Source organism: Amyelois transitella, chromosome 16, assembly GCF_032362555.1.
Source record: "Amyelois transitella isolate CPQ chromosome 16, ilAmyTran1.1, whole genome shotgun sequence".
In the NCBI taxonomy this organism is placed as follows: Eukaryota; Metazoa; Arthropoda; class Insecta; order Lepidoptera; family Pyralidae; genus Amyelois; species Amyelois transitella.
The window spans coordinates 1552089-1576616 of NC_083519.1; the positions used below are offsets into that span (position 1 = coordinate 1552089).

A 24528-nucleotide genomic window follows, 5' to 3' on the forward strand; every position below is an offset into this window, starting at 1 on the left:
GTTCTGTGCACTCCGAAAGGAATAACGACGGTATATGTGTGCATCACACGCATGTCAGTATCCAAAAAGGTAGGAAAATAAATAATTAACGTAAAAAATTATTTGCTTGCCACGGATAGACTCAATAATGTGCCCGAAAAAACTTTAGCTCATAGTAATCTGAATAACAAGTAGATATTTAGACTTAAGAAGATAGCATAGCATTATTGAAGTTTAGTTCATTGCGATTGTAAATAGGCAGGCGTTTATTTTTTAAGTATTATACATATATGCAATTACTAGGCTAGGACTCATATTACAAGGCATCCCTATATTATATCTTCTTTCTATCTCTGAGGTAAAACCAATGGGGCTTCTCTCAACCTGATCTTACTACGTAGGTTAATTTTCGTGCGTATATTAGTTTTAGCTTTCAAAGCCATAAAAGGAATTAAAAAAAGAATTGTGCTTGTGCTAAGTAGTTTAGGGTCAATGGAAAACTCGCATTGTCAACAAAACCACATAAAAAATAGTTCAGTACTGATAGCAAAGAGAGATGCGCTGGTTTGCGCGTGACGCCAGGACGCAAGTCTTGTTTGCACCGGCCGGAAAAATCACACTTTTTCACTGTTGTTTTCCGCGCGAACGCTAGTATTTGTGCAGACACCGCCGCTGCCACACTAAATTAAAAAATAATACGGATTATCCGTTCCTAATTCTAAAATTAAAAATTATGTTCATTCTCTTTGTTATTTTTTTTAAAACTGTTTTATTTTCATCTGTGGTGGCGTGGTATGAGCCTGTTACGTATGACCAGCCCTGGGTACCAGGTTACCATGAATACTATGAAGTCCATAATGGTCTTGAAGAGGCAAAGCATTTCGTTGACGAATGGACGGTGGAGGTGGAAGGTGGTGCAGAAGTGGCGCAACTGGTCGCTCTAGAACTTGGTTATGTCTATGGAGGTCCGGTGAGTATTTTATGAACTAAGTACATATATTTTGCCCGGGACTTTGTTCCTATGGAAACTTTCGTATATTCTTATTTTACGAATACCGTCCGTTATATACCATTTCACGAAATCCATTATGTGGTTTCACCTGAGAAATTATTTTTACACAGAATATAACTGATACATCTATCAATTCGTATTTATCATATAAATGGTTAAAGCCTTACAACAACTATACTGCGTCAAATTCCACAGAGCTTTAGAGCATATAGAAAAGCTTTGCCTATAAAATTTTTAAATCTCTCGATTTGTGTAAGTTTCCATGATTGAAATCTTGACCTTATGGATATAGGACCACTTCGGGATATATGGTAAAATGTCGTAAAATAAAACATGTATGTGTGATGGATGACAGAGGTCTCACAGGTGAGAATAAAAACAAATATTACGAAGGTCTACAAAAAATACAACGCGTTAAAAACGGCAGGCAACAACTAGTCAATATAAGCACAAATTAGAAAAAAGGTCTATTTGCACACACATAAACAAATTACTAATGTAGTCTTCACTAGGTAAACGTATGAATTATCACATCAAAGCATAAAACCTTCAAGTCAAAAACTCTTACTTATAAAGACCCTTCTAAAATATTCAAATAAGTATACCTCTATGTGAGATAAAAAGCTTTACATTTTGATTTTGTAGACCATTTTAGGGACCCGCTGACAAAAGATAAAGCCCTTATAATTTTTTTAGAAACTCAACCTACTAAGGTTGTAATTTGGAAGCTACTAGGAAAATAAAAGGACCTCCATGCATGTTATTTAAATGAATATATAGAATAGAATACCTTACACGTCTGTGTACGCTTTTTAATTATGGTGAACGGATTTGTTCACAATAAGTTTGGTTTAAATTTAAATACCTACTTACATAACGGTACGGGACCTTTAATGTGCGAGTACGACTCGCACTTGGCCTTTTTATATTATCTAAAAGACTATCCCAAGTACCCTTTTTAACATACTCTAAAGTACTTTAATTTTTTATATTGTATAGAAATTAATTTTTTTGTACTTATATCAATAAATAAGAATGAACATACATACATACATACATATAATCACGTCTATATCCCTTGCGGGGTAGACAGAGCCAACAGTCTTGAAAAGACTGATAGGCCACGTTCAGCTGTTTGGCTTTATGATGGAATTGAGATTCAAATAGTTACGGGTTGCTAGCCCATCGCCTAAAAGAAGAATCCCAAGTGTATAAGCCTATCCCTTAGTCGCCATTTACGACATCCATGGGAACGAGATGGACTGGTCCTATTCTTTTTTTATTGGTGCCGGGAACCACACGGCATAAGAATGAACAATTAGGAAAAATTCATCTAGATCGTATTATGTATAGTGTTAAATGTCGAAAATTAACATAGTTAGATTCTGAAATAATAAAATTTTATGTCTACGGTAGACCACATTACAATGTCGCCACGGAAAAGCCACTCAATTAAAATTTCAATACAAATAATCCTTCGTTACACCGCAGTAATTAAATATTAATGGTTAAGTTACATAAAAATACAGTTTCTTGTTTCAATTTTAACACAATAACAAATACAAATGAAGCTATGGAATATAAATACACCATATTGTACTAAAGAATTTGATGAAACTTTAGATTTTTTGCAAATTGTTTGAAGAAATATTTCGTGGAATAATGGACTAAAAATTGGTTCACTCGTCCGTACACAAATCGAGACAGACTTGTCTGACTTATAACACCTTTCGTTTTTCTTTGGTGTTAATAAATGTCATTAGTTTCAGTAATCATGACTGTCAAGAAAGTCACATATAACGACGGACTCTATGTCTGAAAAACGTTCCTCTGCCAAACTAAATGACTGAAGAAGTAGTAAGTGAGTGTAGGTAAGGTATACCTACAGATCTGAGTTTGGGACGCCAAAAGATTATGGATTCAAAATTGTCGACGTTTTCTTTTACGGGAAGAAATTATCTTCCCTCACTCTAAGACAGACTCGTTAAACATATAACACCCCCCTCTTTCCAACGGGGGTTAAAAAGATAGAAAGAGAGATTAGATAACACACATGACTTATTATCGTTCGTGAAAAAACCCTATTGATTTCATTTTCATACCCCTCTTTTACGAAATATCCCTAGCCACATAATGCCTTTTACGATCTAAAGAAAATGGCTGACACGTTCCACATTTTTCCATGCTACCAGGACAGCATATAGCCGAAGAGGTGGACACTCAACACGTACTTCAAAGAAATCAAAGCCCGCCTTCTATATCAAGTGGGTGATAAGTGGATATCGCTTATATTGATATCGTGCTTATCTGAATGGACTGGCTGTGTTGGGTTATCTTAATTAAATGGGAGAATATTAAGAAAAAAAAGACCGGGAAAAAAAGTTAGTTAGTTTTTCGGAGTGGGAAGACCTAGACGAACGTATCTTGATCAAATTAAGGACGTCCTGGTAAAGGGTCAGGTCAAAAGTACCCGAAACCGCCGAGCTTGTATGAAGAGAGTTATGAATGTGGACGAAGCGAAAGAAGTATGCAGAGATCGTGGCAAGTGGAAAGAGGTAGTCTCTGCCTACCCCTCCGGGAAAGAGGCGTGATTTTATGTATGTATGTATGTATGTAATATTAGGGAGGTTATTGATCAGAGGTATTTTTTATAGTATTTAAGCCTAAGTTTAGATCGCGGCTTTGGGCGGGTTTAAATTTTCGTGTACAAACGGAATCGCTTCAAACGGCGACTTAGTTGTAGTTGTATCGGTTTTTAATTTTTCCATGATCTAATTTCTCACTAGCTGTTGCTCGCGACTTCAATCGCCGTTCAAGCCTTCAAGTTCACTGAGAATCTTTCATCCCGCCTTTTAACCCCTCCTCTCCCTTTTTTCGCAATAATATGTTCTTCCGCAGGGTAAACTCTATCTCCGTACAAAATGTTATCAAAATCGATTTATTTGTTTAGGCGTGAAGGCGTAACAGACAGACAGAGTTACTTTGGCATTTATAATTCCTCCTCCTGACTTTACTCTCAGTTGCATCCTCTACACTCGGGAGAGGATCCCAGGGTATGTCTTTGATGATGGATACTGGATTAGGTGAGTCAGGTATCTACACAAAGCGATTCCCGTCAAACCCCCGCAACCCTTGTTAGATTACCTAACCAATATTGGATTTCTGATTTTAAACTTTTGCGTTGCATTCAAAACTTATAGTAGCACCTGGTTGACCTAGCGGTGCTCGGTGGACGTCAGAGAGACCATAAAAAATAGTAAACACAAAAAATAAAAAGCTATCGCAGGATCTTACCCACCTCTGACGTGAAAAGTCTGATTGCTCAAATTTTTTTTACTGTTTGAAACCTACTCAGTAATTATCGCCTGTGACTAATTTGACAATGGTTTCAAATGACGTCAGAAAGAAAAACACAATTATCTTTGCCTAGTAATTATCTTAATATGTAAAAATTATTTCGGGTAAAAAAAAGAGTGAAAATATAGAAAAATCGAATTTTTACCCCCGACTGGAATAAAAAGAAATAATCTTGATAAGTCTTATTGTTTGAAAATACATTTACTCACAGCGTGTAATATCTTAGGTTAGTCTCACATTATATTTTTATCATACTTTTTTTATTTCTTACTCTTAAAAGAAACGAACTTTACATAACTCTACTAAGCCTTCTATTTTTTGTATACCAAAAAAAAACTATTTTTATTTCAAACTCATAGTCATGGTCATAATATAACGTGGGCGTTACTTGTTGACATTTATCGACAGTTTTTGCTTAATGAAATGGAAATATTATAGCTAAAATCACACAAATAAGTTATCAGATTAATGCACACGGATTGACGCACGCACTTGTATGATAGATCGCAGATGTAATACGATGATTATGATCATAGGTACCTAGGTTCCGAATTACACGGGGTCCACTCATGAAACTTAATAAGGCAGCTATATCTCTTCAAGTGCAGATTGTAAAAGTCAGTCTAGGGAGGGACTTATAAAGTTTACCTATACTAATATTGTACAACTGAAGAGTTTGTTTGTTTGTTTGAACGCACTCATCTCAGGAACTGCTGGTTCGAATTGAAAAATTCTTTTTGTGTTGAATAGAGAAAGGCTAGGCTATATAACATTTCGCTGCAACTATTAGGAGCGAAGATATAAAGGAAAATGTGAAAAAAATCGGGGTAACTATTCCACGCGGACGAAGTCGCGAGCACAGCTAGTTATATTATATCAGAGAATCCCAATTTTATTAAATAAACTTGGAATTTTCTTTATACGCTGGCAACTTGTCACTTTTTGAATCTTAAATTCATCATTAAGGCACTGTCGCCTTTCAGTCTTTTCGAGACTATTGGCTCTATCCACCCCGCAAGGAATAAAGACGTGATTATAATGTATGTGAGTAAGCTCGAGACGCAGATTAGGAGCAATTCCGATACCAACGAAGTAATTTGACAATTCCAAACAATAACTACAAATTTACGTTAATAGTTGTAGAAATTTGTTGTAATGCTTTAAAAATACAAAGGGTATTCAAAAAGCAATTTAGCAATTAGTTGAACAATTACGTTGTCGAACTGGCAACACTGGTGTCGTTCCCAACACTAATGGAGACTAATGTTGGGAATTAACCGACCATTTGTTACAGTTTGCCTCGTCAATCACTGACGTGTTTGTCCAATACAGCTTAGTGTTGTGCCTTATCGATAAGACAAAGATAGTTGTTTTCTTATACATACATATGGTCACGTCTCCCTTGCGGGGTAGACAGAGCCAATAGTCTTGCAAAGACTGAATGGCCACGTTCAGCTATTTGGCTTAATGATAGAATTGAGATTCAAATAGTGACAGGTTGCTAACCCATCGCCTAATAAAGAATCCCAAGTTTGTAAGCATATTCGCGGGTAACAGCTACTAACACACACCTAGCACATATTGAACTAGAGTAAGTTCTCGACTCCGTCCACTTAAATGGAATAATCCCTTTAATTTTCATTCCCGCTGGAATTTTGGTCAAACCTCTGTTAGTTCAAACCCGCTCTAGACCACATGGAACCTATATATGTATAATTATGTCAGTCAAAATAGCTTTAAATTATCGTACAGATGAACAGACGTTCATAACGAAACTATAAGGTTCCATTTTTTTTTTATTGCCTTAGCCAACTTGATTTTAAAAAAGAAAAAGGAACGATTTTATTTTTAATCCTCACAATTTCTAATTTCCTAGTAGTTCACATGTCAGGAGCGGTTAACGCTAGTCGACGCGACCATCCGTGACAATCGCTGCCCACGGTATATTTTCTTTTTAAAAAGAGAACAAAGAGTTATTTATTTTTAACTCGGAGTTACACGAACAGTGAAATCGATTAAAATTCAAAATAGGATATCAAAATGAAATTTGCTTGGAACTGAAAATCATGTGTAGTATATGCACATTGAAATAAAAGTTTCAGCGAGTTTATTTTTACTCTTAAGATTTTTGACGTATGGTTCATGCCATGTGCTTCACGGCACCAATAAAAAAATAGGACCACTCCATCCAGTTCCCATAAAAGGCGACTAAGGGATGGGCTTGTAGGCTTGGATTCTTCTTTTGGGCGATGGGCTGATAACCAGCCACTATTTGATTCTCAATTCTATGTATCATTGAGCCAAACAGATGAACGTGGCCTATCGGTCTTTTCAAGACTGTTAGCTCTGTCTACCCCGCAATAGATATAGACGTGATTATATGTATGCATGTATGTAAGATTTTTTCCAAAATAAAGATCAGTCATTCCCGCATCCATACTAATATTTAAAATACGAAAGCGAGTTTGTTTGTTTTTAAGGATCACAATTAAACTACTAAACCTATCTGCATGAAATTTTGCCAACTTATACTTATATAGTCTCAATCACAATTACTCCTAACTAAATATTATAAATACGAAATTTGTATGTTTCCTCACCACGGGTTATCTACGGAATTAATTCATATATACACAAACATATCATCACGTTTATGTCCTTTGTGGGTTAGAATTATTCTTCTAGAAATTTAACGAAATATTAATTAAGATTCTGAAGATTAAGTTCCCGTGGAATTAGCGAAAATCCTGTATTATTTTGTAGGTGATGCTAAAGCCGCACAGGCGAAGCTGCGGCTTAAGCTAATATACATAAATATAAAAAATAAATTGTACATCACTATGGTATTGCTATTTTTATAAAATGCCATGGCACACTACCGTCATCTAGCGCCTTATTTGAGTAAGTTTTAGTAGGGACCTACCATATTTAAATTGAATCTTTTATGTTTGAGTAGCCTTGGCAGCGGGCTGCGCTACTAAATCAAAGTAGCGCCTAGTTCCTTCAAAATTTTTTGAAGCGACAATCTTTAATGAAAGGATTTTTATTTTATTTTAAACCTAAAATCGTAATATCCTCCTATATCACATATTTCACAGTACACAATGGGCACTTTTTTAAAGACTTTCTTAGTTACTCGCCACGCATTTTTAGACGGCGTGATTTTATTTATGTTTGTTTCGTTCGCGCAGATCTTCCACAGGTTTCATGAAATTTCAGGCGGCGCTAACTGTAGAATTGGCGTCGCCGATACTAGGCAACCATAATCACTAGAGAATTCATTTTCAGGCGGTTACAGGAAGCGCTCATTCTATTTCTGAAATCAACAAGTGGGCGGTTCTACGCACGAAAAGGATAGGTACACACACACACGTTTCCTTTCCATTAGTAATTTACTAGCAACTTACTATCTTGATTGGATCATTAGCTCACTCTTTGGATGAAATATTTATTTTAAAGACAATCTATTATCTTGTAATTGTATGTATGACTTTATGTATTCATTTTGTTTAGGTTAGTTAATGACACTTTATATTATACCTGTCATAAAAACTTAATCTTTGAGTAAGTCTACGCCTAATCTGTTTTATAAAGAACTAGGTACATTCACACTATTTAAATATTAAAGAAATTTTTTTTTTTAACTTACTAATTGTGTCCCACTGCTGAGCCAAAGCGTCCTCTCAGTATTAAATAATACTTTTATATTAAGCTACAAAATGATTTTATCCTGTTGAACGAAATACATACTCTTCATTACAGTCAAATAAATTAGTTCGGAAAGAGAAAGTTAGTTTATTTCAGAATAAAATAATCAAAGTATAAAAATAGTATATATCACAATATCAGTTCGCCAAAGTTAGTAAACCAAGTATAATATCTCATAACATAAATATTTTCATTAAACATTCCCGTAAGGGTAGCCGATCCGGGACAACTGTTGGGGTACGAGACTGCCCTATGCCTATGGCGTAACCCACACACCCGTACATATGTGGATATATCCTCCTTGGCATTTCTGCTGCCCTGGTACATGTGTGACTCAGAAAACTCACATGGCTCAACCGTAATGACAATCGTGTCCACGTGTGACTACCGTACAAACCCCGTACGTGTCTTAACACTATATTTGCTATGGCTGTGTGGTTTCCGGCGAACGACTGAGTTTAGTGTGGGATCGTTCGTACGTATGTGAGATCTTGACGCACAGAATTGTATTTATATGGATTTGACATGTGTGGTACACAACATAGTAAGTAAACCATACAAACACTAATGCCCGCAAGTGCAGCAGGTGCCAAAGTGTTACGGAAGAAAATGAGCTAATTCATGCAATAAATACAGGATAAAACTATTGATTATTTCATTTTGTCTGTATGTGAGTATTATGAAATATAATTGGAATTTTGTTACCTAGTTCATAATATTTCGTTATTTCAAAAAACTATTTTCTCCATAGAAAATATTTGAAATATTCGCCTTTATAGAAAAAAAAAACTTCATGATAGGTATAGTTTAATAATGAATAAAGTTATTTAGTTAGTCCTTAGTCTAAGGATACCATCAAATTTTTTTTAAAGGTTTTATTTTCAATATTTTTAACGCTTACGCTACGCCATGCGCCATATTACTCGTATGTCTTTAAAACCCGAATCATTTCGATAACACATTGTTGACGTTACTTGTATGGACGTTAATTGTTCTCCTCGCAGTTCATGTTATCCTAGTACAATCGTGTGTTCGGGACATCACATGACGGCATCTATTTCCAACTGACACGGACATGAATGACATTTACGTGTCTCAAAACTGACATTAAGTCATTGGAGAAGGCTCTGTTAGAGTTTGCAATTTCTTTGATCAAGAATGATTTTCGATGATTTGATGACTGTCTGTAACAATAGAATAGAAATACTTAAAATAGCTATTGTACCTACTTTAAACTGTTAGGATGACGTCATTTTTTGCGTGGCAGATTACCTAGTTTTCTGTGCGCATCACAGCTTAGTCTGCGCAATGGTATAAGCTGTCAAACAAAACTGAATTGTGATGTATTTATTATACATAATAATTAAACGTCATGGTAGCGACTGCGAATGGGTTCGTTCTAAAAAAATACTGGCCGGATTGAGAACGACAACCGTCTCCTTTTCTAAAAGTCGGTCAAAAATAATGTGATGACTTAACGATTTTACATAGAGAATTCACTTAATTTGAAGAAGATTTTACAGATGACAGACAGCCTTGGGGCAGCCAAAACAATTGAAATAATATTTAATTTTCTTTCAATCATCTCATGAATTTATAGACTAGTCTCAGTCAGCTTCAGTCTGCAGCTGCGCTAACGTTACTGTGAATTATTTCTATTATTTCTTTCAAGGTTTGCGAGCCTAGTTGATACATAATAGCAATGTTGTATTTGATCGTACGAAATTATTATTTATCAAACGCTTTGATGACGAATGTATATAACATGATCAGATCATGTTTGAAAGGTTCTTTGACAACAAAATTGTTGTTTAATACCTACGTTAATGCTAAGGTTCATATTAAAATTTCGTCTCTCTCCCGACGGAGTAGGCATAGACATCATTCCACTTGTTTCGATCCCTGCGTACATACTTCTTTCGCTTCATCCACATTTATAACTCTTTTCATGCAAGCTTGTCAATTTCGGGACTTTCGGGTACTTGATCTGACCTTATTTTTATTGTAATTAATATTAATAAGATCCAGTGTTTGGTAATTGGCTCCATTTCTGCAACTCCATTCACGTAACTAATAGATGCGACGCGGATTTCGAAGGGTTTAAATCCGCCCAAAAGTGTCAGAAATCGTCCAGGGCGCCGCCTACATCCCATTGTTTTAGACGTCACTTACTAGGACGTTAGAAATGCATAAGAGAATATTTTGAACAAGAGGTAATTACAGTGGGTGTGTCTTGATTTGGCCAAAGCAGGGGTGCATAATAAATCCCGTTAAAAGGAGGGAAAACGCGTCTCGATATCAATACCGCTAATGAAAAATGTTGCTAAAACTTTCAAGATTCTCTATTTTACATTAAATATAGGTAAGGGTAATTTATGACAAGAAAATTTTTAAAGTTTACCCTTACTATTACGTCCACGTGTTAATTAAATTCAACATTTCAAATGCCATAGTGACGTAATTTTTTTTTTTTTATTAAATTTGATTCTATGTCAAACATGTTATTTATTAGATACTAATTTAAATTAACAACATGCACCAATTTAGTACAGAATTACTGCTCGCTCACACATTCCCCTCTAAGCCAAATTTAGATTCACCCTCTATAAATAGACAATCCCTCACGTCATACTTGCAACCATATGTATGTAGATATTTTACACCGCTGCGTATTGCTGCTTTAATACCTAGTAGCACCGTGTGGTTCCAGTGCCGTGTGATTTAGGCACTTTAGCATAGGATCACTACATAATTTCCCATGCATGTCGTAAAAGCGACTAAGGGAAGGGCCCACGTAGGCCATGGGCTAGCAACATGTCATTATTTGAATCTCTCCACCATTAAGCCATACAGCTGAATGTGGCCTTTCCAGTCTTTTCTGTTGGTCTACCCCACAAGAGATATATTGTATATACATATGTAATAGCTACTAGAACTTGAAATTGAAATGAGGAAAAAGAAGAATGAAAGCAAATTGACTAAGTTAAAAACTGTTTAATAAGCAAGAAGCGTAAATGTAGAAGTGAAACCTTGATGAAATCAGTCAGAAAGTTAGTACTTAACCAACGAACTAACGTGAAGACGGCGATGAATGTACATAAAACCTTACCCCTTACAGATCTCTGCATCAATGATACGGAGATCTGTTGAATGATATAATAATACTATGATATACGTATGATTCCTTTTCTCACTGTATACCTATACCTATAACACAGTCTGAACGTATTGCAGCTAAAATTCAGTAAGGCTTCCAAAGCGCCTTTATAGATTGTGTAGCATTTCCTTTAAACCCCGCTGTTACTTTTCCTATACAAATTTGTGTAGGCAAATGCTTTGTAAGGCTTTACAAGGACACATTATTGTAGTATAAATAAAAGAAATATAATAAATGATATTTCTTAACGTAACCACAACATAATACTTTCTTTCAGATACGCGGATTTCCAAACATGTACGCGTTTTTGAAATACGAACACGAGAAGCAACGGCGCACCCCATCCGCGATACACACTAGCGTACTCATTAAAGACAGGAGGGTGAGTTCACACATGTTCCTACAGGGAACATCCCTTTGTGTTCATGGCAGCCTGGTGCATTTTAGCGAAATACACGTGAGTCTGTCGGTGCACTAACCCCGTTTTCCCCACCCCAATAAAGGCGGGGCGGGAATCTGAATGCTAATCGATCGAATCGCATAGATGAATTTGGTATAAACACGTAACAAACTGGTATTAAGTAAAGTTAAAAACTTGACCCATTATCACATTAGTGCCCATCATTATTAGTCCTCATAGTAAAAATTATGACTATAATAACCTAAAAGAACTAAAAAATAATAAAACTAAACTGTACCTAACTTATCTTTATCAAGCTTGTGAAACGGAGACAGAAAGGGAACTTTATAAAATCTTGTTCTTCTACCTAAGTCATACATCCTCACCGCTTTGGAGAGGAGCCCGGCGAACGCCTGTTGAGTACCTAAGTCAAGTTTTATACGTTGCGATTCCCGTTTGACCTTTGCAATCTTTACAGGGGTACCTAAGATAATAAGATAAGATCAAGGTTATACATTCAATTGCCAGAATGATTACGATTTCCTCACGTAGTTCATGAAATCATACGCATAATAAGTATTTATTTTTCCGGAAAACATTATAGTCTAGAATCACCAAATTCAAACCAAACTAATAGCCAAATAGATAGTTCTAAATAAGCTTTTTTCAGACAGATGTCGCTAATGGTATAAGTTATTCAACCTATTTTTCACGGCAAATTATTAACAAACTTAGTATTATGAATTTCTTTATAGCTTTTGAAGCTGTGCTCTGCCCGTGGGAATGCTATCCTGCCTCTTTACTAAAAGGATAGGTCATCTTTCCACTTGCAGAACTTATTTTGTTGCATTTTCATTCATTAATATTTTCAAGCACTTTTGTCGATATACTCGTACATAGATACGTTATTTCTTGATTTTTAACAAGGTACTTTTCTAATAAAAAACATATAATGTAGGTACCTAAGCTAGCTTGCGCCCGCAGCAACTCTCGCGTGATAATTATTCTTTGTCTTTGAGTTCTACTCTATGTAGTATATGCATGCATCATTTCATGGAGATCGGTTTAGTTGTTTTGACATTTTAAAATACGGACAAACGCACTTTCACATTTATATTAGTATGGATTTCTTAGGTACGTTGGGCAGAACAAGTATTTTTGAAGTCCAGAGTGAAGCGGTACCCCACTCCTGATCCAGAAATGGCCGTTATAAGGGTTAAAAGATTACGCACCAACAGCACTGGAGCAAGGAAGCCGCGGGCAGCAGAAGTCGCCAGGCGGCCGCTGTTTAACGACGAACTCTGGAGTAAGGAATGGTATTTGGTAAGTTATGATTTTTTGGTATGTCGGCACATGAGAATGTGATCACTCCATTCACCATTCTCTTCATCTACACAAGCTTACATGCTGCTCTGGTAGCAAAGAAAAAACATCACAGCTTTTCGATCAAGGAAAGCCATAGGGTTGTAACAATCTGACCCTCTTTATATGAATTTCAATTCAGCCAAACGTGGCCTTCGAGTCTTGTAGACTATTTAGTATGTCTACCCTGTAAAGAAATAAGACGTGAACCAGTGTGTTATGTTACTATGTATTTGTGCCGTGTAGTTCCTGATACTTTAGAATAAGACCATCTTTTCTAAAAACTCTTGGGCACTTAAATAAAATTCAATTGCTCTGAGGCTGAGGACATTGGAGGACAATTGATTTTTTTTTATTTCAGCAAGATACGCGTACTGTACGGAATCTACCCCGTCTAGATTTGAACGTGTTACCTGTTTACGAAATGGGATTCAATGGCAGCGGTGTACGAGTGTCGGTGCTCGATGACGGCATAGAACATAATCACACCGACTTGCGCGCTAACTACGTAAGTGCTATGCTACCCTAGTATTAAGAAGCAGTTAGTTGGAATTTACTAAGCAAAAAGGCCGCAATTGCCAAACAAAAACGTGTGCGCGTCGTCTGAGTGGACGTCTGCGTAGACTGTTCTTGTTTATGATATCCTGGTAGCGTTGTGTCGAATGCTTCAACCCACCACGCATCCTAAGCCCTAACGTAGGAATTTTGTTTGAGGGAAAATTCTTCAAATTAATTATTTTCACATACACGACATGTAAGTTTACTAATGCGCAGAGCAAGTTTATACAGACTTGAATTTTGAAGTACTTGAGTTGATTGAATAGGTATTTCACCACTATCAAATTGATTTTATTTTATTTTATTTATTTATAAAACGACATTATACATTAAGGCTATGGGTGAACTTTAATACTGTAAACATGTATTAAAGTGAACTGTATAAGTCGGTATTAATTTGGTAGTTTAATTGAAACAAAATATTTGGTATGTGTGTTATGGACTTGTCCAATATTTTAAGTGTTATTTTATCATTCTGTTTTACTAACATAAGTATTAAAAGTTATAATTAACCGAAATCGGTGTAAAAAATCTTTTATTTTTATGCATTATTTAGAAATTAATAAAACCTAGCCACACGTCCCCGACCCTTACTTTTGCTACCCCTGGGTCGTTGTACTTTGCTATCAATGACGTGTGCCATTCATAAACGTGTTCCACATCTCCTCCAAACCTCTGTTCTCCTAATAAGTTCGCGGCCCATGCGGCGCGTTGCGCGTGTCGAGCGGGCCTAGCGCTCCAGTCATGGATGACACGGAGCGCGACTGTTCGCGTCCGACCGAGTAGGCCGATCTCACAGTACAAAATAATTTTAGCTATAAATTACGTACAGCACATCGACTTGTGTGATTGGGTGTATGTGATAAATCTGTTTTTGGAGTAATAATAGCCATAGAATACCGAGGTGGCCAAAACAATTAATGAAAACTATGAAGCCCACCCAGGCAATGCCTTTTTTTTCACTTATTTTTTTTTATCATGTAGAAATATTTATAAACAACTTATTTCATAGAGTACCTAGCTAAAACGTGAAAGTAAATTTTTTTTCATAACGCTCTTCCAGGATCCGGAAATAAGCTGGGATTGCAATGACAATGATCCAGATCCGCAACCGAGATTTGAAGAAATAAAAAAAAATTCTCATGGAACTAGATGTGCTGGAGAGGTGAAAATTTTTATTTGAACTAAATTGCGTATCTTTTGTACTTACACAAATTTAATTGATACGTTTAAAATTTCACAATTACTTGGCAGATAGCAATGACTGCAAACAATCGGAAATGTGGAGTAGGCGTGGCTTGGGGAGCAAAAGTGGGCGGGGTCCGGATGCTTGACGGACGAATCACCGACAGAATCGAAGGCGAAGCAATCGGTAAAAATATTATTATACTATTGTAAACCTGCTTTGCTTTCATGCTCGCCTGGTAGTTTTGATCGCCATGTTGAGCTCAAAATGTCGTATAAGAAACGAGATTTGTGGAATTAATTTTTTCCCACGTTTCGCCATGTGGAATAATAAATTATGAAAAAATTCTAAATAAAAATTGCACAATTTAAGCATGAATATAATAAAAATAGGTACAATATTTTTTTTGTACCTGGGATTTTTGAAACAATTTATTTTTAAGAGCTAACTCTCGATAAAATGTCAAATTTAAATACGGAAGGTATATTCCCTAAAATAGAGTTAATAGTTATTATTAAAAAAATGGGAAAATCGTTTTTTTAGCATTGGACCCAGCTAAGTCGATTTTTTGTATGCCCCTTTAATTTTAACTTCAACGAAATCGTTAGAACCGTTTTCGAGAACGCAAGAAATAACATACTCGTATATATCAGGATAAGTCCATAATTATATTTGTGTTTAGACATTATGAATATTTGGACTTTGTTGTTAAAAAATAATTTAAGATACCTAGGTAAGTATTTCTTTGCAGATTTTGGCGTACTTCTATTTTACTTAAAATATTTTACTTATTTTTGTTATCAAAGAAGCATTGAAGCCCGGATTGTTTTCGATTCATTCCGCATTTCTGACCGCTCAATCCTCCGCCGCGCCGTGTCGTTTCAATGAGGCCATGAGACTTCTTGATATTTCATGATTCCCTAGTAATATAGGTGAAAAATGACGTAACTGATCGTTCGTTACTCGCTCGGTGCCAGTGCGCAGCGACATCATCGTTTCTTTGATGTTTCAACGTTTTCTCTTACTTATTGTTTGTTTTCTTGAATAGGTAATAATTTATTTCACCTTTCATAGGAATAAAAGGGAAGGGTGGGATGTTCTCAGTGTTCAACGTGTTCAGTATATCACTGAGCGGGGGCTCAGTTATGGGCATTCACATTGTTTTGTGTATCCTACGATGTGATTAATTGACTGAATTATTTTTACTTCTTTCTTTCATTGTGGAATTGTATGTCGAAGAAATTAATATTTTTCGCACTCTTACCAAAAGTATAAAAAACATAATTCTAGCTTAGCTCAGGTTCCCGTCACTCTGTTACAGGAACCTGAGGTACTAGGTATACCAATTAAGAATTGATTACACTCATACAGCTGAACGTGGCCGTACAGTTTTTCAAGACTGCTAGCTATGTTTACCCAGTGAGGAATAAAGACGTAGTTGGACTTAAACTAAAGACGTGATGATTGTAATGTGTATGCATAGCGATTTGGAACCTTCTTCTTAATAAAACGGTGGGCTCATAAACAGAATAATAAAGGACACTGCCTGTGCCACAGAACAATAAATAGTTTGTGGCCACGGCGCGGCGGCGGCAGTGTCGATACTAGTTACCACGGTGCCAACAACCACATGTTGTGTGGTGACTAAATGTACTAGGGATACAGAACCGTTTGAGAGTAATAGAAATTAATGTACAAAAAAAAGAAATGAATTTGCTTCAAATCGAAATCTCAATAAAAATAGATACAAAATTATGCGATGTAATTCATAATGTTATGCCAATAATAATAGGGAACTATATTTTCTATCACCAAAATTTATATTTGTCATCAAGTTGTATCACCTAATAAATAGATCTATCGCCACGAAATATTTTCGTTCTCAGATAAACAAAAATTGTTCCCAGGTATGAATTATCAAATTAATGTTAATATATGTGTAAAATAAGAGATCGATAACCAATAAAATTATATTGAATTACATGAATATAATAATATTCGTTCTTATAATAATAGTTTTGTTACTTAAATAATAGCTCTGTGCTCAGAATGGTAGATCTGTCACCAAATAAATCGATTATCGATCCCTGACTGCGACTCCTTTTTATTTGATATTTTGTCACCAATACAGTAGTAACATTTTATTTCGTTCAGATATTAAATTAATAGTATTCGTTACCAATTTAATACATCAATTTATAATTTTAATGAAAACATTATCAAAGGGGCGGAGACAAATTGGCGCGCTTTAAAAATTGACCAATCCGGCCTCAACGATGGGTAGTAGTTAACTATTGATTATTTTAACTTTAATTAAGTGTTTTATCTACTATTCTGCTAGCCATAAGCCAGCTATTTTAAACCAGCGCTGATTGTTCAGTGGTAATTATTTTCAACAATAAATATTGATTATTTTAACTTTAATTGTTTTATTTACTACTCTGCTAAAAATTTTATTTAAATATAATTTATACTACCAGTGGAAATTTAGAACCTTGGGAGTCTAGTTAAGTAGCAGAATCTTTTGGTTGAAACGATGATGGCAACCCTAATTTTTTATTTGAACTTAATGCAATTTTCTAGTAACATAATATGATTTATTGGTGATCTCTTTAAATTAGTTTGCTTAAATACTTATTAGGACACACCTATTATAATACATACAAAAACATTTATTTGGTACTAGACCTTATATCTCAGGATTTTAGGTGATTTATTGTGGAACTGATTTTGCATTGTTTGGTGACTACATTTTGGTTTAAATTGATTTCTTATTTTTTTATGTTTAATAATATGATCAATAATAATTGACTTTTTTCATGTGGTAGGATCACATGAAAATAGTCAATGATGTGTGGTGCCAAAACAAATTTGAAGATCGAATTGTTTTGGCATCGATCAAATCACGAACTTAATTGATATTTCATTGGATTAAAAACAAATAAAATCATTAGATTCATGGTTTTTATAAATTCAAATGACAAAAACCATGAAAACAGAAGAAACACCACTCAACAAACACCAATAATTTCAGCGGCGTGGCGAGGTGGACAAGAAGAGCGTGTCGATAACTGGTAACCACAGTGTTAATAACTGGATAGCCACATGACAAAGTGTACTAGGGATACATAATCGTTCGAGAGTACAATAGAAATTTATGTTTTACTTTTAAATGGTTTTATTTATTCAAAAAAACAATCGACATCAAATACCATAATCCATGTCTGGTATTATCTAATATTCAAATCAATAATAACTGCTAATATATCAAGATTTGGTCTTCCTTGTATATTACGGGTATGGTAAACTTAACATGAACAAACCCATCCACCATTCGCCATTGCCGTCTCCAATGTATTAGTACTATTATAGTAGATAAGATAGACCGACCACCAGAGTTTCCAATAATGGTGGTTAGCCGCAGTGCCAAAAGTGAAATACATATTATCTTTGTGCTTGTTATTATTATTTTTTCTATAATAGCTTTTTTTTCTATAACATCAAACTAACCCAATGACGAACATTTCCATCATGCTTTGGGTAGAACCTATAAAGCTAATTGCCGTACATATTGTGTAAAAAATAATAATTAATTACCCCCAAATTGTTATATAATATAATAATATATATATATATATATATATAAATTTATACTGATTTGTACCAATTATCAACCAATGGATGAACTTAAATGGACTAAATATTGTTTAATTTATAAAATACAGATAACAAGAACAAATACTAACCAACAAAACCTTTGCCTAATGCAGATAAATATCAAAGATAATACCTATAACCACTACTACGTTTATAGCTAGCTAATGACCACCAACCACCCACCACGTTAGTTACCCAGAGTGCCAAAAACTGGATGGCCACATGTTGATTGGTTACAACGTGTACCAGGATTACAGAACATTTTAAGAGTACATTGAAAATAATGTGGATCTTCTTCGTGTTTGCAATGCACTCTTTGATTGAATTAAATGTGATCCGTGTTTAATAGGTACCTATTCAGAAACTTCACCACATTACTTAATATACTGCCGATAAACAAAATGTACACAAATTTATAAGGTCTAATAATTAGAACCACTGAAATTTTTTCAAACTTAATTTTAATGCTAGTAGTATAAAAATCATATACGTACTGCCTTTCCGAGCTAAACTAATAACTATAATAACATGGGATTCTTCTTTTAGGCGATGGGCTAGCAACCTGTCACTATCAATTTCAATTATATCATGACATACACCTGAGTGTGGCCTCTGTCTATTCCGTAAGGGCTAAAAACGTGAATGTGTGTATTAAAATTTTACTATTCGATTCAATATGATCGATACGCATGGTGGCTTTGTCGACTATCGAGTATTACGTCACTTGAACTAGGAGAATATAAATAGGCAAGAGATTGTATAAATGAGCGTTTATTAGACACGTACCTAATCGGTAGATAGTGGTTGGCTACATACAAAAATCAGGAAAAATATAATTTGAAGAAAATTCTACAAATACAAATTATGTAAGGTTAATGTTCGCCTAAACCTCTTTTGTTTGAAGTGGTTTAATTCAATTGAACATTCCATTGGAGAGTATCAAACATTCACATCTCATATCTTTGTGATTTATGTTCTCCCAGTATTTACAATACAATCTCAATCTTATTCTCTTCAACTATGTTTTAAATTATTTGGCACAAGAGATCTTGTTTCTCTTTTGATCTCTTTGGTCTTTCTTATGAGAACGAAATTCAAAAATATGTAAAAGCTTTGCGTAACTAACTATAAATATAGGCATCTTTACTGCTTTAAATTTATTCGGAAAAAATGTTGGCCTTGGGGAGTTAAACTAAAAGGTTACACCACCATGTAATTTTACTTCTGATATTGTAGGATATGCTTGGGACAAGGTGGATATTTACAGTGCTTCATGGGGCCCTAATGATGACGGCCGAACAGTTGAAGGGCCAGGACGATTAGCTATTGAGGCTTTCAAAAGAGGCATTACACAGGTAAATTTGTAGATTCATCATAATCCTATGCTTATTATACGACACGTATAGCTAAATGGCGTGATGAAACTAAGATTCAAATAGTAACTAGTCTATAAAATTTACTCGCCTTAATAATCTAAGTCACTCTCATGTTTATTTCAGGGTCGTAACGGGAAAGGCAGCATTTATGTGTGGGCGAATGGGAACGGCGGTGGCCACGATGACAACTGCAACTGTGATGGGTATTAATTAATTACTGTTAATCTCCTACTTATTTTAACACAAAATGATACAAATATTTACATTTTATAGAGTACCTATATATAAAACACATTATAATATGGCGTACATATGGCGATAAACTAGTAATTTAAATTTTTATAAATATTATCTTATTTCAACTACGAATATTTTACTTTTCAGATACTCATCTAGTATTTATACCATATCAATAGGTAGTGCTTCCCAACACGGTCTGTTTCCTTGGTACGGCGAGATTTGCTCATCTACATTAGCCACCGCCTATTCCTCTGGTGCTTACAAAGATCAGAAAATTGTAAGTAGGCGTTAATCTCGTCTATCAAAAATACACAATAGTAGGAAAGAGACAAATATAGTCTGGTCGTTTTGCAGGCGACTACCGATACAAAAGATTCCTGTACGCTGGGGCACACAGGCACGTCAGCTGCGGCGCCATTGGCTGCCGGTATCATCGCTCTCGCTCTACAAGCCAAGTGAGTTAATTTTGTTATGCTACCGCCATGAAACTATGAATTCCTAGTATACGAATCGGTATGGTCCGTTTGTTTCGATAGGAGTCGGCATTCGGCCGCATCAGAAAAATAAAATAAATGTGTGTATTTAAAGTTAGTTAGTTATTCAGTTTATGTTTTGCCTCTGTTAGTTAGGTAATGTAGTTCTTGTTTTGTTTTTATTAGCTTTTTGTCCCACTGCTGGACAAATATTATTCATTATTTGATTTGTGCTAAATAATCTAGCTTTTTAATATTTCATTTTCTTATAACGATAATACTTATTATTTATGTAAATTTTTCTCAGAATTATTTTGTGTAATAATTGTTATTATTTTCTTACCACAGTCCTAATTTAACATGGCGAGATGTACAGCATTTAATTGTATGGACATCAGAATATGCTCCAATATCTTCGAATCCAGGCTGGCAAGTCAACGGGTAACAAACACTTCTTTATTTACTTCAGTTATATTTTTAAGGTATCATAAATAAAATAAAAACGCATTTTCAGAGCTGGATTCCGCTTCGATATAAGATTTGGGTTTGGTCTTTTGAATGCTGGAGCGCTTGTGGCAACATCCCTAAATTGGACCTCGGTGCCCGAAAAAACCATTTGCCATGTTCGATCTCCGTTGTAAGTATGTTACCCCGGTCATTCTGTCGCTCTGCATTCGTCGAAAGTTCGCCAACAGTAAAAAAAAACAAAAGTTTACATTTTCAATAACCTCCTCGTGGCTATGTAAGTCTAGTGAAATATTCGTTAAGATTTCGATTGACTACGGAGGTGGAGGAGTTATTCGTTACTCTTCTGAAACACAGTCGATATCGAATTCGATTATAAATTGTCTATGTTCGCGGTTGAAACAGTGAGTTCATAATATCATTTCGCTCGAAGTATGTACTTTACTACTGCTTGAAACTTATTTTGTTGTTGTTGACATTGAATTTTGCAATATCTCAATAATGCGTATTTTTAAATTACGGATTGATTGCCTTTTAGTTCCAAAAGCGGTAAATGGAAGCTGTTTTCGAAGGAGCAACTAGAAATACCATTACGAGTCGATAGTAACTGTCTCGTGAACTACATCGAGCACATAGAATTAATCGTCAACATCCGATATACCCGGCGTGGAGCTCTGCAGATTTATCTCATATCACCACTTGGTGAGTTTTTAAGTCGCATCTGCCTGTGTGATCCCAATCGCAACCACCGAACGTAACTCAATGAAACTACGTTTTCGAGAAACGAACGTTCATTTCATTGAAAGAATGGCTTCTAAAGTTATGTTTTCCTGGTATTTTAAAATAAAGTGGCAGCTGGGATATTTCGTACAAAAATATTCGAAAGAACGAACTTTCATCATAAAATTAAGGAGGACAAGTGTAGATTGATGAATGACGCAATTTGTTTTGCAGATACCAAAGTGCAGGTGTTGAGTGCTCGGCCCAGAGATGAGTCCACTGCTGGGTTTGTAGACTGGCCTCTTACATCCGTTGCGACCTGGGGAGAAGATCCTAAAGGCATATGGAAAATTGTTATTGTCGACACGGTACGGTTACCTTCATATAAACCTAAATTATACAGCCAGAATATACAGATCAGTGGTTACCACTGCTACTAATGTGGGTTTGAGTTTTTTTTATATTAAATCTAGATATAGAAATCTGTAGTAGGTCCTCATCAAACTCAGATTAAATTGAATTTGATTTTAAACTAAACTCTTGCAACTTGTTGTGTGTGACAAGCGTCACAACTGCTTTTCCTTTAAGCTTTTTTTATTAAAACCGTTTAAAAATCCACAGGGTCGGAAACTTCGGGAGAATCTAGTCTTTTAGTAAATAAGTATAGTTAAGTCGTAATAATTAGAGATTTCAATTTTACTTTTTCTAGACAAATGAAGACAACAAAGGTGAAGTAGGATCACTGACATTAGTCATACACGGTACCAACGAAATGCCAGCTCACATGAAAGATGGGCCAAGGAAGTATAACGATGAATACAATAAATACGAAGAAACGAATTATTTAGACATATCAGACAACATTCCTAGTGAAGACGAAGCATTGCAAGTACCAGAACAGCATAGCACTGAAGAGATTAGCGTAGGCGAAATAGATCCTACGATTCTAGCAGAAGTGGAAAAAGAATTACAAAGGATCCACCATAGAATTTATATCACTTCTAGAGGAGTTTAATTTAGGAGTGGATTCGTTAATATTTTATCAATGTAATGTTCGTTCGTGATCTCCTGGTATTAAGTTATTTATAAAATTAGTTTATTGCATCACATTTTATGTGCGTGCATCCATTGCAACATTTATTAAACAAAGTAATAATAGTGATGATTATAAGCACACATACGTGTTTACAAAATATGATTAAGTAATAAAAGTATTTAATGCCTTTATAGGTACTTATTTAAAAATTAAATGAAGTCAAAATTAATGTAATATACCTACTCCTTTAAATCATTTAGTTTCAAAGCGTTCACGATTCAGGTTAAGTTCTTTCGGGCTGTTCACGAAATTTGACAAAACAATATGTTCTCTTCCTCGAAACTAGCAGGTCTATTCATTCATATTTCTTTTTAATCACGTTTTTATTCCACAAGGGACCGACAGAGCCAACCCAAGTCTTTTCAAAACTGAAGGGCCACGTTCAGCTTTATAGTATATGTGTGTCTATTCACTTCGATTAATCTCATAGATATTAATCGAGACAAGTTATGTTAAAAAATGTCTTATCATCTTCCTTATCACGTTCGTGGCTAAATAACCACTGCATAACATAAAATTGCTTTGCTAATTAAAAAAAAACTCCTAACGTATAGATAAGGCAATGAAGGTTTGTAGTTATGTTGCCTTCATTTATTTACATACATACATACATAAAATCACGCCTCTTTCCCGGAGGGGTAGGCAGAGACTACCTCTTTCCACTTGCCACGATCTCTGCATATTTCATATAGTGTTTTTTATGTCAATATTAAAAAGTTGTATTTTGTTGAGTACTTACCTATTAGAGATAGAACTAAATAACTGTATTTAAACCAAGCTGTAGTCATATATTTAATAATAATTCAACTTTTAATTGTATAATTGTTTTCTGAATAATAAACATATTGTAAAAACTCTTTTACTTTAAATGTGAATATATGAATGATAAGACTGAAGTAAGACCTCAAGTAAGCAAATATTTAAAACAAGATAATAATAACTTATAAAATGTAAAAAAAAAACTAAATGATAGGTCTAATCTTAATGAAATATCGCACACACAAAATAAAAAGTACAGTCGACAGCATGTCAACTTCCCCAAAATCACTGCAAATTCGCCTTTATTTCCGAGTCATAGAGTTCCTTCCAGGGTTACTTGATATGCGTTTGACTGTACATAGAAAGAGATAGAGTATGGAAGTTTGGGAACTGTTAATCTCAGAAAAAACATACTGTACCCGTAAGGTCAGCTGTAATCGACAATATAGGTATGTGAACGAAGCCGCGGGTAAGAACTAGTAACTCAATATGTCAATGAAAAGATAAATCAATAAATTATAAAATAAAACTTCCGATATATCTAGATAAGGGAGAGAGAGAGTGTCGATTATTAAATAAAAAGTGTGGTCGATTCTAATACAATCGAAAACAATTGAGGGAAATATAGGACGTTGACCTCAAATTGCGAGTAGAATAGTTTTTATCAGATCGTGACTCGACGTTATCTTATAAAGGGCTTATACACAAAGTTGAAATACCTTAAAATTTTATAAAGTGAATGGAAATTCACCAAATAACAGTACATACATTCGGTCATGTCTATATCCCTTGTGGGGTAGACAGAGCCAACAGTCTTGAAAAGACTGATGACGTTCAGCTATTTGACTTGGTGATAGAACTAAGATTCAAATTGTATTGGTACCGGGAACCACACGGCACGGCCAATAATAATACTTTACTTTTGCCCGGGGGTCCATAGCTGTGGGAATAGTTCTGAACAGTTTACAGTTGTGTGAATAAATTAGAAAACAACACTTCCCTGTTCGATTATTCGAATAATAA

General features: G+C 35.0%; 1 protein-coding gene across 1 annotated transcript; it reads left to right on the plus strand.

The window, feature by feature from the left end:
* Positions 1-569: 569 nt before the first annotated feature.
* On the plus strand, positions 570-23553 carry LOC106143291 (neuroendocrine convertase 1). The gene is made up of 15 exons (XM_060948547.1): positions 570-949; positions 11491-11595; positions 12748-12936; positions 13337-13483; positions 14597-14698; positions 14788-14905; positions 19613-19731; positions 19876-19955; positions 20137-20269; positions 20347-20447; positions 20814-20906; positions 20980-21102; positions 21469-21632; positions 21885-22018; positions 22360-23553. Exons 1-15 carry the CDS (start codon positions 713-715, stop codon positions 22663-22665), a joined length of 2151 nt encoding a protein of 716 aa, XP_060804530.1. The 5' UTR covers positions 570-712; the 3' UTR covers positions 22666-23553.
* Positions 23554-24528: the final 975 nt, after the last annotated feature.